The 19,845-nt window shown below is 36.0% G+C and overlaps 1 protein-coding gene across 3 annotated transcripts in view; it reads left to right on the forward strand.

Moving 5' to 3' along the window:
- The first annotated feature begins 580 nt into the window (after positions 1-580).
- Positions 581-19,845, forward strand: part of LOC101746634 (alpha-tocopherol transfer protein-like) — a 28,215-nt gene continuing 8,950 nt past the window's right edge. Inside the window, exons 1-4 of one of the 3 annotated variants that reach the window (XM_004929577.5) lie at positions 581-1,132; positions 6,166-6,254; positions 16,313-16,472; positions 17,664-17,919. In XM_004929577.5, the coding sequence (XP_004929634.1) occupies positions 6,167-6,254; positions 16,313-16,472; positions 17,664-17,919 (504 nt within the window). In that variant the 5' untranslated portion in view covers positions 581-1,132; position 6,166. Of the gene's footprint in view, positions 1,141-5,145; positions 5,202-6,165; positions 6,255-16,312; positions 16,473-17,663; positions 17,920-19,845 lie in introns of those variants that run through there. The other 2 variants (XM_012693408.4, XM_062674705.1) reach the window with 2 other exon arrangements.

Here is a 19,845-nt window from a genome sequence, read left to right on the forward strand (position 1 = left end):
CCTGGTGTTAGTGGTTACTGGAGCCCATAGACATCTACAACGTAAACCACACACCTTGAGATATAAGTTCTAAGGTCTCAAGTATAGTTACAACAGCTGCCGCACCCTTCAAACCGTAACGCATTACTGCTTCACGGCAGAAATAGGCAGGGTGGTGGTACATACCCTTGCGGACTCACAAGAGTGAGTCACCAGTAATTAAGCAAATTATAATTTTGCGGGTTTTATTTTTATTGCACGATGTTATCCCTTCACCGTGGAAGTTAATCGTGAACATTTGTCAAGTACGTATTTCATTAGAAAAACTGGTACCCGCCTTGGATTCCAACATCGCTGCATCGCTCAACACGAATGCACCGGGCGTCTTATCCTTTAGGCCACGACGACTTACCAATACCCACTAGCCTTCAAGATTATTTCCGTCTTTCCTGAAAATATGTCCGAAGTACTCTAGGATTCGCCTGACGCGGACACTAGTACCTAAGCCTTGATTTTAAGCTTGGCGAGTTGGTCCGTTATGCATTCTACGGGATCCACAGAATTTTCCTCCAGCGCCGCGTCCCAAAGCATAACGTCTGTCGATGTTTCAAAGCGAAACGCATGTCCGCTGCGGAAGAATTAGACAGGGTGGCGGTACCGATCCGTGCGAGCTCACAGTAGGTACTGCATTGAAAGATTACTGGTGGCCCGGAGGCCTTTCCAGTTTCACCAGGACAGGTGGGCGAGCAAAAGCTCAGCCAGGAGGTGTGGGATTTGCTAACAACTGCCCGAGCGCCTCCGAAGGAGACCTAACAACTCCAGAGCAATTGCTTCGCGAATAAATCTACTACCGGATCGGAATCGCGACCCACTGAGAAGATCCGGCGAGAAACTCAGCGGGCTCTTCAAGTAATCTCGAAGCGTGCACCTAGTTTTTTCCATTCCATGAAGTAGGACGCGTGGTTGCGGCATGCATCGGCGCGACTCGGCTGTTCGAACGTGTGTGTCGATCTTAGAATCGCAAGACCATTAACTACATTCAGTTATACGCCAAAGTCCGAAGTAATAACGCGCTTCAAAACATTTAAATTAATATATTATTTGAAACAAAATAAATCGTTGATAGCCCCGGGAAGTGATATTAAAAATTTACGTAAGTTGGTAATGCTGTACTAATTTTTTAAATTTAATAATGATTATATTGTTATATATGTTTAATAGCCCAATAAACTGAACGCATACTTTAATAATAAAACGTTAAATGAAACAATTGTTATGTAATGCAATTAACATTTATAATACAACTTTTTTTTTAAAACGTTGCTCTTAATTTTTATTTAGTAATAACACTTTCCCTTATTGAATATTATTTTTTTTATTTCGATAAAAGATTTAAACAACGAACGCCAATAATCGAGAACTTCTTCGATGTCTCATTTGAAGTATAATTTCAAATAAATCATTTGAACAAATAAAATAAAATAAAAGTATTTTTACTATGAAAAATTTACCTTACAACATTTTCTGAGCCTTAATGTCCATTTAAATGGACTTGAATTATTGTTTTTACGTAAATACGAAATTGGAATTAATTTATTTAAGAATAATACCGTGAAATTTTATTAATTTGCATTATTATCACAGGAGGTAGGGCGTTTTTAAAATCAATTTTCACTCTTCCTCATCTTACCTAATTTTGCCGCGAAATAAAGATGTTTTGATTTGACAGCTATCTTAAAATGTTATGTCACAGAACTGGTCGCAGCAATCACTTTTCTATGAAATCCGGTAATAAATTAACAATGTGGATGTGAACAGTCTATCAACAGCAATAGAGAAACCAATCATTACTTCAATAGTAAAATAATAAAACACATAATAAACACACGCGTAATGACTACTTTTACTGGTGGTAAGACTTCTTGTGCGTCGGCACGGGTATGTACCACCACCCTGCCTACTTCTGCCGTTAAGCAGTAATGCGTTTCAGTTGCAAGGGTGGGGCAGCCGTTGTACTTTAAAAACTGAGTGAGACATTAGAACTCATATCTAAAGGTGGGTGGCGGCATTTACACTGTAGATGTCTATGGGCTCCGGCAATGCCGGTTGGGCTGTGAACTCGTCCAGCAATGTAAGCAATAAAAAATTACTTCCACTAGTTGCAAAACGTTGAAAATAAAATCACCACAACTATCACACGAATATTTTACTTTTCTTAGTACATAAGTAGGTATATTTTTTGTCTTGAAGAATAGAAGTCGTTAACTGTAACTATCTGGAATTTTTAATTCAATCATATCCACGTCCGTCTGATCTTAGAATCTGATAGAGATACTTACACACACAGAGACACGCATACACACACACGAAATTATGCGGTATTTTACAATACACCTACTTTTTATGGAACTTTCGCCAAATGCAACACATTATTTCTGTAAATATTTTTTCTACTAAACTAAAATCCAACACTGTTTATAATATCGTAAACAATTCAGTTAATCAAATAAATTTACAATGACGTCAACTCAAAGGTATAAATCTGTTGTACACTTGACAGTGCCCATATTGTAGGTTTTAAATAGCACACTTTATTCATAACAAGCAAACAAACAAATCTTTCCTCTTTATAATATTAGTATAGATTACTTTATTCTATCATCAATAGTTTTCGCAGCGCACGCGATGTAAAGAATATTTTAGGTAATTTTTTTACACCTTGCGATACATTATTGGAGTTTTAGTAAGGATCTCTAATTTTTTTCAAAAAAGATTATAGCCTATGTCACTCGGGAATAGTGTAGTTTCCAAACAGTGAAAGAATTTTTCAAATCGGTCCAGTAGTTTCGGAGCCCATTCGAAACAAACAAACAAATCTTTCCTCTTTATTTATAGTATTAGTATAGATAATAATATATTGTCTATCATTCTCACAGTACTTGTCCTCTAGTTGCTTCTGAGGCGTAGAAAAAACTGTGTTTGACATTGACAAGAATTATTGTAAGCATAATATTTATCAACTTTAAAAAACGAGTTTGCTTTTTTAAAAGTTAAACGTGATTTCAAATTTCAAAACTTTAATGCAATAACAGATGCATAATTAGAATGCGACTATATTGCGGCTTTTCTCTTATAATATTCACTGTTTCGTAGACCGTGTCTAGTCTAGTCTAGTGTTTTTTAACATTTAACAATTTAATGTAGCAACGAAATCAAATTCGATTATGTAAATATATTTTTTAAAGACGTCTTTGCCAAATCTTGACCCCGTTAAAGCCTCGCGAGTTAGTTACTGAGCACTTTTGTTTTTTTTTTCTATATTTATTTATTAAAGTATATCAAATTTTTTATATTTATATTTCTTATATCTCTTTTTAACTAACCTCCAAGTATTTTATAGAAACAGAAAAACGTTTACGAGTACTTAAGTATATCGGCGTTTATTCACAGCGTGCATGTGTGCAATATAGGAAGGGTCCATTTGGATTGCAGATAACCATGACCGCCAGTGAATTCTTTCTCTCAGGTCCGTCAACTATGAGTCCTATACCCAGCAGTTAGCATCCCTGAACTGATGATGATGCGATATCATCGATAGCAATCTTCTACTGTGAAAGATGCTCTTAGTTAAAGACGTTTTTACTGGTGGTACGACCTCTTGTGAGTCCGCGCGGGTAGGTACCACCATCCTGCCTATTTCTGCCGTGAAGCAGTAATGCGTTTCGGTTTGAAGGATGCGGCAGCCGTTGTAACTATACTGAGATTTTAGAACTTATATTATCTCAAGCTGGGTGGCGCATTTACGTTGTAGATGTCTATGGGCTCCAGTAACCACTTAACACCAGGTGGGCTATGAGCTCGTCCACCCTTTTAAGCTATAAAAAAAAAGAAACATAACCATGACCGCCAGTGAATACTTTCTATTAAGTCCGTCAACTATAAGTCCTATACCCAGCAGTTAGCATCCCTGACCTGATGATGATGCGATATCATCGATCGCAATCTCCTACTCTCAAAGTTAGTTAAAGACGTATGGGAAAGGTCGAGACTAACATAATCGAGAAACAAAGTTAATCAAATTCATGTACATTTTGTAATTATTTAATTCGAGTCATGCACGAGGCCTCGCGCAATGGTACCTACACTCGCAATAATTTAGTTCTTTGCTGAACTTGGTCGGTCGTCGATGTATTGTTACGTACGACAATACACGTGACGAATACGGTAGGTACAATCTTTAAGAAAACGTTTTAATTATTATGATATTTTGCAATCGAATCTCAACAGCTGTGAAATAAAATATATACATTTATCTGTTGAAAATATTCGTTAGTCACACGTTGTATGCTAATGGCTACTGTGACGAAAATCTCCCCTGAAATGCCAACAATTGCATCAAGCTTTAAGCCAATCGCAATATGCAATTAAATTATGGATATTAATTAATAATAAAAAAACAATTAAAAAGTAAATTGTTAGTTATCACACACATTCGTTATTTGAGCAGAAACAGCAATAAAAAGTCATAGCTATCGTCAGCATGGGACGAGGTGGTGCAATTTTTGAAATTCCAACCTGCATTTCTCAGTCTGCAATCCAACAGCGCTCTAGAAACGTAGTGACGTAAGGTCTCGTTCGTTTGCTAAGTCGAAGATAACCTGGATAATGCTTAAAAGCATCTGCCACCCCATCTACTATAACATATAAGAACTCCCAGTAGAATAGGTCAAGGTGAAAACTTGAGACCTGCAGGACGAACAGAGTGGGCGTATAATTCGTAATGCAGTACTTTCGTCTGTGCGTGTTTTATTGTATTGCTCTACAGGCACTGTTCGTGCCTGGGTTAGGTTCTAGTGGCCTTCAGCAGTTTCATATACTCTGCACATCGACGCGAGTATTTCGTCCGGAATTCAGACTCGGGAAAAGAAGTTGTAATCGGCTTAAATACCATTATCTACTTCTGATATTGAAATTACGGGAATAACTGGTCGATTTGGCAGGACTTTTGCTTCTTGGATTGTAGCTGGAGATTGAGTTATTGTGGAGTTCCTCATAGCGAGTAAATGACGACGCAGAGCACACTGCGTTATGTCTACTCTCTTGCATCTTTTATTTACTAGTTCACAAAAATAAAGTCTACCAAATAATTATTATCTTCCAGTTATTTTTTCTCTACCTATTCGCCAAGAGCCTAGGAGGCTATTCCAGCTAAGCTGTGACTGGTAGGTGAGCTCAAGGGACTCCACTTGAGTTAATATGCTAACATGTTTTCTACATTTGAACAATCAACAACGGCCACAAAAATATGTTTTGTCGAAGCTTTTAGGTTACAACAAAGTGCATAAAACATTAATTAACAACAAAACAGTATTATTAAATATGTATAATGATCGTTTTTTTCTAAAATCACCTTAATTTTAATCATTAATTAAGTCTAGTTCCTTCAACTTTATACTTCCGGCTGCAATTAATAAAAATGTTCTATTATAATATTGTAGAAGCGTGTTTTCATGCTAAATGACTTGATAATTTTTATGTGATTAAAACTGTATCTCGTGTAGAATCTGTAAGTTTCACTATTGAGGCTAATGTTTTTTATATTAATTTTGACCTTTTGTATGTAAATCATACGGTTTAACTGGTATTCACTTCCTAGTGAGTTGCAACAAAAATCGACATGGTTTTTTCCGTGTTTTACAATCTCTTTTGCATTGATACTAATTTGCATTTATATCTTTTGTATCATTTAACTAAAAATATTTATTATAAAAAAAATTTAAAAATATTAGACGGCGCCTGTATCGCGTTTCGGATCATGAAGCTGACCATTTTTCTAACCTAGACTAAGAGGATCGAATCTCGCAATTAAGAAGACATTGTCATATTATTAAACTAGACGTGGAAAATATTGAAATATTGTGTATATACTACTGACGTTCTGCTTATTTAATACTCAAATAAAACCATCCTCACTTTTTTGTCTCTTAGTGGTCATGCTATTGTAACTATGAAGAGCAGGATGGACCTCAAATTTCAAGGTCTTCGATCCCGTTGTGCTGTGTATACGCTCCAATAAATACTTAACGATACTTGTGTGAAGTCATCGGTCCATATATTGTATTAAATATTTAAAAAAAAAATACACCAACTCTATAGTACTATGTTTCATAAGTATATCTTTTACAGAATGCCTGACCAAGAGATGGTTGAGAACCGTGACCTGGTAGCGATTAAGGACTGGCTGTGTAGACAGCCTCACTTGCCGCACGAAGTTGGTAAGATTTAATTGCCTTATACACGTATAAAGCTGTTGTAACCTTAAATTATGAGTGCTGTTTTAGAGACGATGACGCAATTTTTCAATATCCATGTATATCAATCACCGTTTGCATTATTAATAGTTCCCCTAATTAGTAAAAGCTATTGGTTTTAATCACTGATAAAGAAAAGCACAGCACAGTTGTCAGTAACAAATGAATAAATAAATTAAAAATCTCTCTTTGGTGTCAGAATAAACGTCTTCTTTCTAAATTCATGCTCTAACTTGTTGAAACCAAAATGAATATATTTGAAAAATGTTCACAAGTTTATCTTTCCGGGCTAGTTCTATGACGCTGATGTGAAGTTTTACAGGCCTTTGAACTTTTACAGGCTTACTGGTGGTAGGACCTCTTGTGAGTCCGCACGGGTAGGTACCTACCACCACCCTGCCTGCCTATTTCTGCCGTGAATCAGTAATGCGTTTCGGTTTGAAGGGTGGGGTAGCCGTTGTAACTATGCAGAGACCTTATATCTCAAGGTGGGTGGCGCATTTACGTTGTATATGTCTATGGGCTCCAGTAACCACTTAACACCAGGTGGGCTGTGAGCTCGTCCAAAGAACTAGGGAGCTTCGTGTCCATACACTTAGCAATTTCAATTAATTTCTAACAGACTAGCGATTGAGAACACACGTGAACAAACTTGACCTAACCTAATTTATCTTGTTCTGGAAACCAATTAAAATTTACATAGACTTCGTAATGCATGTTAGTTTTTGTACTCCTTTTAATGAATGTAATATAATTTGACTTAATTTAATACCAGATTCGTAATAAAAAAAACCAACAAAACGGTAAAACAAGTTATTGTATCGGACGTCACCAGATTTTTATGATATCAATATATATTTTTAGTTCTGCATTTAATTTGAAAATTCTCAGTATTTACAATGTACAATAAAGCCCAATAGAGGAAAAAACTTTAGAAAACCCAATCTATTCTAAGAACCTAACATGATATTAGAACAAATAAAGTATGGTATTATGCTTATTTATCTATGTTTTATGCGAAAAATAAAATAATTAGCTGATAAAAGAAACTGTTGAATAAAAATTACTCGTTATTGGCTAAGCCTGATGACACAATCCACTGAGCTTCTCGCTGGATCTTTTCAGTCGGTTGAGATTTTTTTTATGAATGAGAGTTTACTGGTGGACCAGAGGCCTTTCCAGTTCCACCAGGATTTGTGGGCGAGCAAAGACTCAGCCAGGAGGGTTGGGATTTGCTAAGAGCTGCCCCAGCGCCTCCAAAGGAGACCTAACAACTCAAGAGCAACTGCTTCGCGAATGAGGTTGCACGCCGAACTCTTTGCCGAGTCCTACAAGTACGGTTACCGGGGTTCCTAAGCCTGCTCTTGGTGAAGGCGTTTAATGCAAGAGTCATTGGATCTGATGGATCTGTGAGGAGGTGTGGCGGCATTATCAAAGTGGCTTTAAAGGACTTCGGTAACCGCACAAGCTGATCCGTGAGGTTTATTCGTGGATGCAATTAATAAAAATGTAATTTAGTTAAACATTATGACTGCTGTTATATATTATTATTGTGTATTACTTTGAAGATATATTTTTTATGGGATGACCGTTGTAGTGGTCACAGGTCGTTCAACTCAATTAATCAAAGTCGAAATTAAACAAAAAAAGAACAGTTAAGCAATTTATCGAAAAGGTAAGACAATTTGTCTCTAGGTTTTTTTAAACATGTCTTATAATAGCTTGGTTTGTATCCACGTTTATATGTAATTAAATCTTTGAACGTCATTTTTATTGACTTCAAGACGTCCGATTAACTTGAAAATTACTATAGGTACTTCAATGGAAAATTTACATACGCACTTAGGTTAGAGGACAGTAAAATAATTTTACAATTTCGCTCTTTTTTTTCTCCTACCTATGCTGATTGATAGCCTTGAGAGGCTATTTCAGCTTCACCCTAACGTGTAGGTGAGCTCACGGGGCTCAAACCGGAGTGTTGCTAACACTGGCCCTAGCAAGAGCTGTGCTTCGCAGAATCTACCACCGAATCGGAAACGCGACCCACTGAGAAGATCCGGCGAGAAACTCAGTGGGTTGTGTCTGTGGGTTAATTCGCTCATCGATTCCTTCGTCGCAAGCGACGGGCTCGACGAGGACGGTGACCGGTACTTATGGTACCTAAAAGCACTGTTAATAGATCGAGAGGATCCGTAATTACGTGTTTTGGGCGACGTCGACTGTTTACCATTCGGTCTACAGGATCGGGTATGTAATTTCCAGCGGCCACGACAAGAGAGTTCTCATGTCGTGCCACCTTCTCAAAGTAGCGCAATGATGCCGACTGTAGATACATACTGACTGAATCAAGCTCCGGGACATCCTGGAGATCCACGTTCCTTATGGACTATAAAATTCGCCCTAGTGTACTGACCATAAAATATGAATTTAATTAATAATTCGATTTACTAGTCAGCCTAATTGTTTAAGTTTTTAAACTTCATGTATTCACTTGTTTAAACATCTATAGAATATTTAACCAACTGATATCTGTGCTTACGTGGATTTAGGTATATGTTGTATGTTTCATCATTCGCTAAAATATCTTGTTACCATATAGTTGTACTGTGGCGTGCTAACTACATTTCTTTGCGTGTTATCACTGTTAAAATTAAACTACATATTCGAAATAGCGTGTATATTTTATTGGAATTTTTATTTTTGAAGTTTTAAACGGAAAATTAATTTTGTATTTTACAAATATAATAATAATGTGTTTGAGACATAGACCTTTAATACTTAAAAGTGGTTTGAGATTGAGAAATTTTGACACGGCTTGTCAAATTAGCTACTTGACAATATTATAGCAAAGGCTTAATTCACAAACCTATTAATTAATATTACCTACTCATAGAAAGAATTTCTTACTATGAGTAGGTAATAAGTTAACTTAAGTTTCTTAACGTTCTCGATAGCGTAAAAGTTAACCCAATTTTGTATGCAGTTGGAACAACGCCCCTAGCGACAAACGTACGCAAACGATCCCATTCCATACAAACATGAGCTAACTTTTACGCTATCGAGAACAAGGGCGGATCCAGCTTTGGCGCCAGGAGGGGGTCTCATAGTCAAATTTAGGTGCATTCGTTCCCAAACGTTTGCCATTATACAAATTTATTATATTATATTAAATTAATTAAATATTGAAGGTATGTAGTTACATAAAATCTGTATGGTGACAAAATATATAAATAAAATCATTATATTCAATTAGTGGTCCACCTAAGTCCTGGACCCAGCTCAGGGGGTGGTCATGACCCCCATGACCCTCCCCCTGGATCCGCCATTGATCGAGAACGTTAAGAAACTCGCATTAAGCACACAGACTACCCACCCAGAATGTTTAGGCTCAAACGAACTTATATGTAAACGATATCGTTATTCAAGGTTCAGCCTCAACGGGGGCATGGGATATTTAAGTTAGCGTTGCGAAACACAATCTGGTTATACGCTTATGGTGTAGTTTCAACATCTCGGTTGACTACAGTAAAGCTAATTTAATTCGTGTATTATTCATATTAGTTCTATTCGACGAGATGGTGAATTTCAGGGTTATTTTATTTTCTCCTACATGTATCTTTGCGAAAAATGTTAATAATTTCAAAACTTTACACTCGAGATGTGAATATCAGGCATTAATTAGTTTGGCTAGGTAATTTAAAAAGTTACTATCGCTCTCGGTCAATAAACCCAATACAGAGCTGTAATAATACACAATTGATTGTTTTCTTTTGAAGACGATACATTCATTTCCGAAAAAAATATAATCACTACATAGTATAAAACAAAGTCGCTTTCTCTGTCCCTATGTATGCTTAAATCTTTAAAAGTACGCAACGGATTTTGATGCGTTTTTTTAATAGATAGAGTGATTGAAGACGAAGGTTTATATGTATAATAAAATCCATTAAATTGTGGAGAAATCAATAATAAATTACAATTTCCGAAGCGAAGCGAGGGCGGGTCGCTAGTATTTATTAAACGCTTCGCACAATTAAAAATCGGATTTGACTGTAAAGTGTTTGCGGTACTTAAGCCGGTAGCTTTAGGCTTTTGCTTGTTTATTAAACAACCATTTATAGTCCAAAAGTGATACATAATACATAGAGTTTCTATTTGGGAAGCCTGCTATGTAAAGATGTGAAGTAATCAATCCGTGAAATAGCTACCAAATAGACAGACAGTTAAGTGCACAAACCGGTTGTAACAATCCTCTATGGAGTTCAATGAAGCCAAGGATATCTATTACAGGTTTAAAAAACAGTGCTATCGCATGATTGATGCACATGCGCGTATAATCTAAATGTACACATATATATTTTAAATTAGTGCCAACTTTATTGATTACGTGTTTATAGCACTTTCTTGGGCTAATCTTTAAAATTTTTATAAATTTTCATCAAAATATTAGATAACAATATTTTTTCAATAAACATACATATTTTTATTACACTATTGAATATTACTAGTGTAAATAAAACAGGTTTTTAATTACCTCAAATAAAAGTTACATTGTTTTTTTTCCAAATTTTGTTTACTTTAATAAGTAATTCAAATATGTAAAGGATAATTAAGAATTTTGGTCTAAATTAACAAAAAATACGAATAAAATTTAATTAATGTATTGTTTAATTTTGAGAAACGTAAAACGAGAATGTTCTAATTACCAGCAATGGTCTTTTCTGGAACATTCAATGCTTGTAATTATTTTAATAGGTACTTGAGTAATGAAGAATTATAAACGCTTGAGTGGGGTTTAAATCGAATACGTGCTTTACAGGTGCAGTGGGTTACCTCATTCAAAAATTTTAGTATAAAATTGAAAGTAAGGTGAAGCGATTGAATTTAATCAAAATACTGAATATTTTAAAAACTATTGTCACTGGTCGTGAAATAGATACCTTTAATTGACAAAAGAAATTAAAATGAATCGCAAACACTGTTACTAAGATGGTAGAAAATTCTGATTTGGACTAAGACACTATATATGTATGTATGTATGTATGTGTGTATGTATTATATGTATGTATGTATGTATGTATGTATTTATGTGTGTATGTATGTATGTATATGTGCTTGTGTATATATGTATGTATATACTTTTTTGTGTATGTATTTGTAACTTTTTTTATTTTTTGTTTATTGCTTAGATGGATGGACGAGCTCACAGCCCACCTGATATTAAGTGGTTACTGGAGCCCATAGACATCTACAACGTAAATGTGCCACCCACCTCGAGATATAAGTTCTAAGGTCTCAGTATAGTTACAACGGCTACCCCACCCTTCGAACCGAAACGCATTACTGCTTCACGGCAGAAATAGGCAGGGTGGTGGTACATACCCGTGCGGACTCACAAGAGGTCCTACCACCAGTGATTACGCAAATTATAATTTTGCGGGTATGATTTTTATTACACGATGTTATTCCTTCACCGTGGAAGTCAATCGTGAACATTTGTAGTACGTGTAGAGTACGTATTTCATTAGAAAAATTGGTACCCGCCTGCGGGATTCGAACACCGGTGCATCGCTTCATACGAATGCACCGGACGTCTTATCCTTTAGGCCACGACGTCTTCAAAAATTTCAACTTAATATAAATTTCATTGCACCTACCACTATTCGCTCTGCACTTCCTTTGGTTGACTGGTAGAGAATGCCTTAGGCATTAAGTCCGCCAATGTAAATTTTACATGAAGTGTAATAAATAAATAAAAATAAAAACTATAGTCGTATAAGTATTTGAAATATCCGTAGTTAATGAAAACATTATCGCCACATAGTTACGAAAATATTTTAATTTGGCACCTTAATCTTCCAACGCTTTTAAATAAAACTACTTTTATTCAAATTACTACATGTAATCAACGATTAAGTCAAGAATCTTCCGATAACACGAAGATTATAGAAGATTCGCAACGTTGGAAATAATAGTATAATGATAATTAAAAAAAAAGAGATTAAACCGTAAATAATATAGTCTTTTATGTCTGCGACTAAAACCGAAGACAATACTAGATTCTTATTACGTCTGAAAATTTAAAAAAAATCTCAAGACGTTAACATTTACGTTGTACGTCTATTACGGCTCCTGCTTAACAGCAATTGGACCTTGGTCGTCTGCTCTTCTAATAATAATAACACATGATTTAAAATTGAATAATCAATTAATTGAATATGCAATTTCGAAAAGGGCACATGTCGCATATTTTGTCAAATACGTTTTTTCATATATACTAGTGGACCCGGCGAACTTTGTTCCGCCACACGGTTTGTTTCAAACACACCAACCGGTCAACTTCAAAATTCTTCTATAATTAACCATAGAGTATATTACGTTTAGCTGTCAGTTGCGTTTTGCTATTCCATATCAGTTTCGTTTTGTTATACCACGTTTTATATCACGTCCCATGGGAACGTGATAAAAAGTATCCTATGTCCTTCTCCTGAGTCTAAGCTACCTCCTCACAAATTTTCAGCCAAATCAGTTCAGCCGTTCCTGAGTTATAAATAGTGTAACTAACACGACTTTCTTTTATATATATATATATAGATGTCATGTAGTTTTGAGGCTTACCTACACCCATTTTATAATAGTTCCAGTAATTTTCAATTGCTAATTAACACTAAAATATATCTCAAAAGTTAATATTTTAAATTTTACACTGCTTTAGAAAATAATCAGTTTTTTTTTCATTTCCTGAACATTTTACATTTTCAGAGATGTGCCCTTTTCGAAATTGCATATTCAATTATTTAAATCCATTTTTTTTTTTGTGGGACAATAATCCACTAATCCAGTAATGCGTAAAAATGCTTTCGTAACAGCAAAAAGTAAAAGTCGCTTTGAATTCGATCAGCAGGGTCGTTGAACTCCGTCTAGTATAGCCAATTAATTTTGAAGGATACAGACAGGGGTTTAGTAATATGAATATGTTTTGAATATTTAAGGCACCGTGTGCATACGGTACTGGAGGCTTTCGTGTTATGAAATTATGGGCGCTCGTAAGCATATTAGGTTATACTGGTGGTAGGGCGTCTTGTGAGCCCGCATAGGTAGGCACCATCAACACCCTGCCTATTTCTGCCGTAAAACAGTAATGCGTTTCGGTTGGAAAGGTGTGGCAGTCGTTGTACCGTAAAAACGGAGTCTTAGAAGTAGTGTCTCAAGATGGGCAGCAGTAACGGTTTCGGTGACTACTGTGTGCTTAGGGCGAATTTTTTAACGTTCACGATTGCGTAAAAGTTAACCCAATTTTGTATGCAGTTGGAACAGCACCCCTAGCGACAAACGTAGGCAAACGATCCCTTTCCATACAAATATGAGCTAACTTTTACGCTATCGAGAACGTTAAAAAACTCGCACTAAGCACACTGAACTTCAGAGGAGCCGTGAGTGCGTTTATCGATCTTAGCACTAAAAATAAAAATATATCTTTGGCTTTGGATCAAAAGTGATCAATATGTCATCAGAAACACAATCACACGTATCTAGTTTTGACTAGAATAGCTTTGTTCGGATCCGTGTTTTTCTTAAATTGCATAAATGAATGAACCGGCGCTTGGCCCATATGGAGTTAAGTGTTTACCATGCACCCGTGGAGAGAATGCGCGACTGCTTTGCGAACTAGGCGAAATCACTTGCCAATACGTGTGGGCTTGCAATATGATCTATCACAAATAAAATAATTGTATTGTTGTCTTCCCTACAATTTTTATTTAAACAAATGTTGTCCTAAATTTTGACCTTGAAATGAAGGCTTCTTTACTTCAACTTCACTATTTTTTTCTTGTGAATAAAAACAAAAAAAAACATGGTTTATTTGTATGTGTAGGTTAAATTATCAAAGCTATTTAAGGTCGTGACTTTGTCATCTATTGTTTAAATACATAATACGTCCTACACAGGTATGTCATTAGTCGTTTGTAGAATACTGATATTCGTTCGACGGACGCGACGCACGAAACTGACGATGTATAGGTACAGTCCCCGCCGATTATTATTGGGAAGAGAAAATCGGGTAATTTCGGCTTCGTATAGCATTATCTCTGGCGCTCACTACTCTCTCTCTCTCTCTCTCTTCTTGGCTATTTATCTTACACGGTGGTGAGGTCAGCTTTCCTCATTCTACTCCTTCGCTATGTCTTATACATCCTCGTCAGCAACATTGCATCCCCTTTTGTCCTTCAACACTATATTTTTCCACCTTGTGTTGGATCTTCATCTAGATCTGTCGTGCACTACGTATTTGAGATTTATAATTAGTAGTGTTAGATACTAATAGATTCAAGACTATTAGTATTTCGTTCTTTATCTAAGGACTATTGCCTAAGGACTAAGGACTTTGACTAAGTTTTAAGGACTATTAGTATTTCGTTCTTTGTCGTTCGGGTGTGCAACATTTATCGCCGGGTACTGTACCCGCTCCATTTCAAGAGGAAGACGAATGTGTACTGTTTTCAATTACATATTTAGAAGTATTGAATGAGCTATCGTGTTTCGGCAGAAAACACATTACGATGTTTGCAATGTTATTTGGCTGAATTAAACTGACAGTATTAAGTAGGTTCTCAGATTATTGGGTTCTCATAGTCATAATTTTGTAAATATATTTGAGGACTCTTATCGCGTTTGTTTATTGTATTTTATGCTTTGAGTAAGTAATTGTTGATTCTTCAAATTTAATATTATAAGGCAATGACCACGAAAATGATTTATCTATGATAAACTACAAGTTAGTATAGAATTACATAGCCTACAGTATTTTTTTATCTTGTTCAATAGCGTTAGAAACATGTGTCAAAGGTATATTGGAGTGTTAGGGCGTCTTGTGAACTTGCACGGGTAGGTGCCACCACCCTGCCTATTTCTGCCGTGATGCAGTCGTGTCTCATGCATTTCTTGATGATGTCATTGACGTCTGCTCCAGTAGCCATTTAACACCGGGTAGACCGTGAGCTCGTTCACACATTTAAGCAATATACACCAAAGAACATAGTTAAAACTATTTTTACAGCTTAATCTGGAGTACCTATATGTTTTTATATAGATTATTATATATTATTTCAGTTTCCGTAGTCACCACCGGCGACTGAGGTTCTTTTTGTTGATATTTGAATATGATATGTAATAAAATGATAATTTAAACGCGCGAAACTAAACTGTAAACGCGGTTATAATTACGTAATCTTATTTTGAAATTTTCTCTACTAAGTTTGTTTGCACTTTTAATTCCATATTCGCGTGCAGTTTCTAAGGTAAACATCTATCTATTAAATATTTACGCAGTGACTATTTAGTTAGACTACAAAAACCGGAAAGACAACAATTTTTGAAGACTAAATCGACAGTTGATCGTTTGCTTGATAATTCATCTAAACGGAATGAGTTAAAGATTTCTAAGTTGTCAAAAAAAAAAGTTGAAAAACAAGTTGAAAAAAAAGCTATTTGCGTGAAACCCTTGATTTTAAGTGCGAATAAAAACTGTATTATTATTCACAATTGATACACGGTTTTATGCATAATGCATACAGTAATTTCATTACACACTTGAGCGATGACCTTAATGTTATAAAAAAGGACTTTTTTTTTATTGCTTAGATGTGTGGACGAGCTCATAGCCCACCTGGTGTTAAGTGGTTACTTTGTTTTACCATTGTTTGTTTGGCTATTATGCAACCTCAGCCTCGGATACTCCTTCATCTGTAATAACAAAATCATCACCTTTCTCCTAAGTCACTAAATATAATTCATAAATTAATTGTTATTTTCCTGGATTTGTAAAATCGTCCTGTGCTTTTTTAACGCACCACAATTACGCCTTTCGTTCTGATGGACGGGATGGCTGTAATTGTAATTGGGACTAAGCCTTGGTCTAATTCAGTCGTAGTTCCTATGTACTTCGCTTAGCACCACATGCGTAGTGAACTCCACCCATACGTGCCAGTAAACGGATTAATTTTAGCTAATCATCTTTTCAGATGACATTCTCTTGCTTCGATTTCTGAGCAGCGCAAAGTACAGCTTGGAAAAGGCCAAGAAGACCATAGACCTGTTCTTCACCGTCCGCTCTAATGCGCCGGAGCTGTTCTGTAAGAGAGATCCCTGGGCACCCGAGATCAAACGGATCTTTGATGTCACGTGAGTATTTTAATCTGGTTATTTTTACTGGTGGTAGAACCTTTTTGGAGTCCGCACGGCTAGGTACCACCACCCTGCCTATTTCTGCCGTGAAGCAGTAATGCGTTTCGGTTTGAAGGGTGGGGCAGCCGTTGTAACTATACTTGAGACCTAAGAACTTATACCTCAAGGTGGGTGGCGCATTCACGTTGTAGATGTCTATGGGCTCCAGTAACCACTTAACACCAGGTGGGGTGTGAACTCGTCCGCACATCTAAGCAATAAAAAAAAATGAACAGTTAATCTCAATTTTGTGTTCTTCTATAGCGTCGAAGCAATTAAAACTATCAGCAATAGAGATTCATTAATATTATTTACATGGAGATTGGATAAAGAAAAAACTGAGTTACCGCTAAAACTTCCTAATTCGAATACATTGGAATCGATATCGAATCGAAAAATGTCAGTGAATCGTTAATTTCCAAGCACATAATAATTAATCGACTAGTTATCTAAATCCTTACATAGCATTTAAGGGAATGGTCTAGAATCTTAATGCGTTTTTGATGATTTACTATTATTTGTACTAAAGATATCAAATGGGAATATTATTTACGGCTTAATCTACGCATAAGCAAGATAATAGTTCACTGAACTCATCGACATCCAATCCAATCCAAAACCAAATCAAACGACAAATCACGACAAAATCCAATGCTTTCTTCACTGCAATACAGTTTTGAGCTCACGATCTATCTACCAGAGACTATAGAAATCAGAAACACGATTATTGCAGCCCACCCTAAGGTGTCGAATTCTTGAATTCTTTGATGGCCTCTCAACTTTCAACGTATGTTGCTTCGCGGCAGAAATAGTAGGGCGGTTGTACCCACATGGGTCCACAATACCCCCTACTCCTACTACTTCTAGTACAAGGATGACCAAACTCCTGCTACTTATATTTTGTTAGGGTTTCCGCGAGCCCAAAACGTTGTCAGAATTCGTTTTAAACTAGCATTTAATATTTTAGTTGTACAATTTTCGTTCTACGAATATTTCAATGTGTCGCAGTGTTATTAGTCTAACAAAAAAAAAAACATTTTTTTTTCTTTCGTATATCTTATTTACCTATTGATTTATTTGAATTATAAAATGAGCACTAAGTCGTAACATATTAGACTTGTATAACATTAAATGTTGACGCTTTCACAGCGACATGCTACCTCTGCCGAACAAAACGAAAGAGAACTACAAAGTGTTCATATATCGTCTGAGCACCACGGATCTGGATCTGTTCAACTTCGTAGACGCCGTTAAGACTTTCTTCATGCTGGCCGATACGAGGCTGACGGAGGACCAGGACGTTCCCGCCGGAGAAGTCCCTATATTCGACTCTGCTAACGTGACCTTGAAGTTCATCGGGAAAATCAATCTCTCGGCGCTTAGAAAATACATGATTTACACACAGGTTCGTATTTTTTTTATTGAAGACTAGCTGACCCGGCAGACTTCGTAGCGCCTCAATCGTAAGTAAAAGACCTAAGCTTTTGTATAAAATAAACTTAAAAGAAACAAAAGGAATCGGTCCGACGGAGGACACATCAAAGGAAAAACAAAATTGTTATTTTTATTTAATTCAGAGCATTTTCATATTTATCATCTCCCTTTTAAACCTTCTCTGGACTTCCACAAATAATTCAAGACAAAAATTAGCCAAATCGGTTCAGCCGTTCTCGAGTTTTAGCGAGACTAACGAACAGCAAATTTTTTTTATATATAGAGATAAACGTTTTTGTCGTGCTTCGTGACAGATAAATGGGCAGACGGGTATATTTACTGGTGGTAGGACCCCTTGTGAGTACGCACGGGCAAGTACCACCACCCTGCCTATTTCTGCCGTGAAGCAGTAATGCGTTTTGGTTTGAAGGGTGGGGCAGCCGTTGTAACTATACTGAGATCTTAGAACTTATATCTCAAAGTGGGTGGCGGCATTTACTTTATAGATGTCTATGGGGTTCGGTTACCATTTAATACCATGTGGGCTGTGAACTCGTCCGCCTATCAAGGCAATAAAAAAAAGTTAGATTTTATGTTTACCAAAAACAAAAAAATAATACGGATTATTAATTTAATATCGAATTGAAAACATAAATTGACATTTTACAAACGCGACTGAATAATATTACATTATAAACTATAAGAAAGTTTCACAACTAAAAAGTTTTAGTTACTCAAGAATATTTTTTTACGAATCAAACGGCCAAGAATTCGAAATGATCGACTTGAAACATAATATGATACTAAAGCGTTTTATTCACTTCTTAACTGTCACTTACGATAAACACCGGTTTTGTTTACTTACCGATGATTTCGTAAAGGGACCTTGATTTACAATGTAAATCCTAGAGTGACGCTAGATCGAAATGTATGTCAATGACCTCTGGGTCAGTTAACTGGCTATAATTTATAAATCGTATAACCGTTTTGTTCATCTGTGATAATCGCTTCGACACAGTGAAGTCCTATCGCGAGCATTACACACTTATTCACATTAAGTATGGCTTAAGGAAAATTAGGTTTTGTCCTCGACCGCGGGTGGGATCATACGTACGTGACACCATCGACTCACGACTGAGCCGATGTAATCTTATATATAAAATTCTCGTGTCACAATGTTAGTTACCATACTCCTCCGAAACGGTTTGACCGATTTTTATGAAATTTTATATGCATTTTTAGTAGGTCTGTGAATCGGCTACTATCTATTTTTCATACCCCTAAGTGATAAGGGTTGTCCACCCCTAATATTTATTTTTTGGGTAATTTTTTTTGTGATAATGATTTATGTGTTTGAATGAGGTTTTGTTATTTTTATATTCCCTCATCGTTCACAGCGCTACATGCCGCTTTCACTCATTTACCCACATCCTTACACACTTACAATAAGTTAGTTTTTTTTTTCTACAGTAGAAATTCTCTAGAAATCTTATATATGGCAAAACAACGTTTGCCGGGTCAGCTAGTAATAATATATAATTTGTAAACACTTTTTGTTCATTTGTCTGTGCATTTTTTTAACCCTCTAAAATATTTGCGTGCGTTTTTTATAAATCTACGCTTCGGCTAACATTTACTGGTCGTTTCATGTAAATTGAATCCAAAACAAAGAGTTGCGTGTTAATTTTGAATTGCGCCTTTTAATGTTCTTATTTCATACTCATGCATATTTACTACTTTTATGTAGGCAATAAAATGTTTCCATATAGTGCGAAAAAAACGCTGGGGTAACCGCCACTTCATTTTACTTCAATATTATTTATGAACGAAACAGAATTGTGACATGGCGAGAGCCATAATTATTGTGTATCCAACGATATGTTGATATCAAAAGATG

This window comes from Bombyx mori, chromosome 21, assembly GCF_030269925.1.
Source record: "Bombyx mori chromosome 21, ASM3026992v2".
NCBI lineage: Eukaryota > Metazoa > Arthropoda > Insecta > Lepidoptera > Bombycidae > Bombyx > Bombyx mori.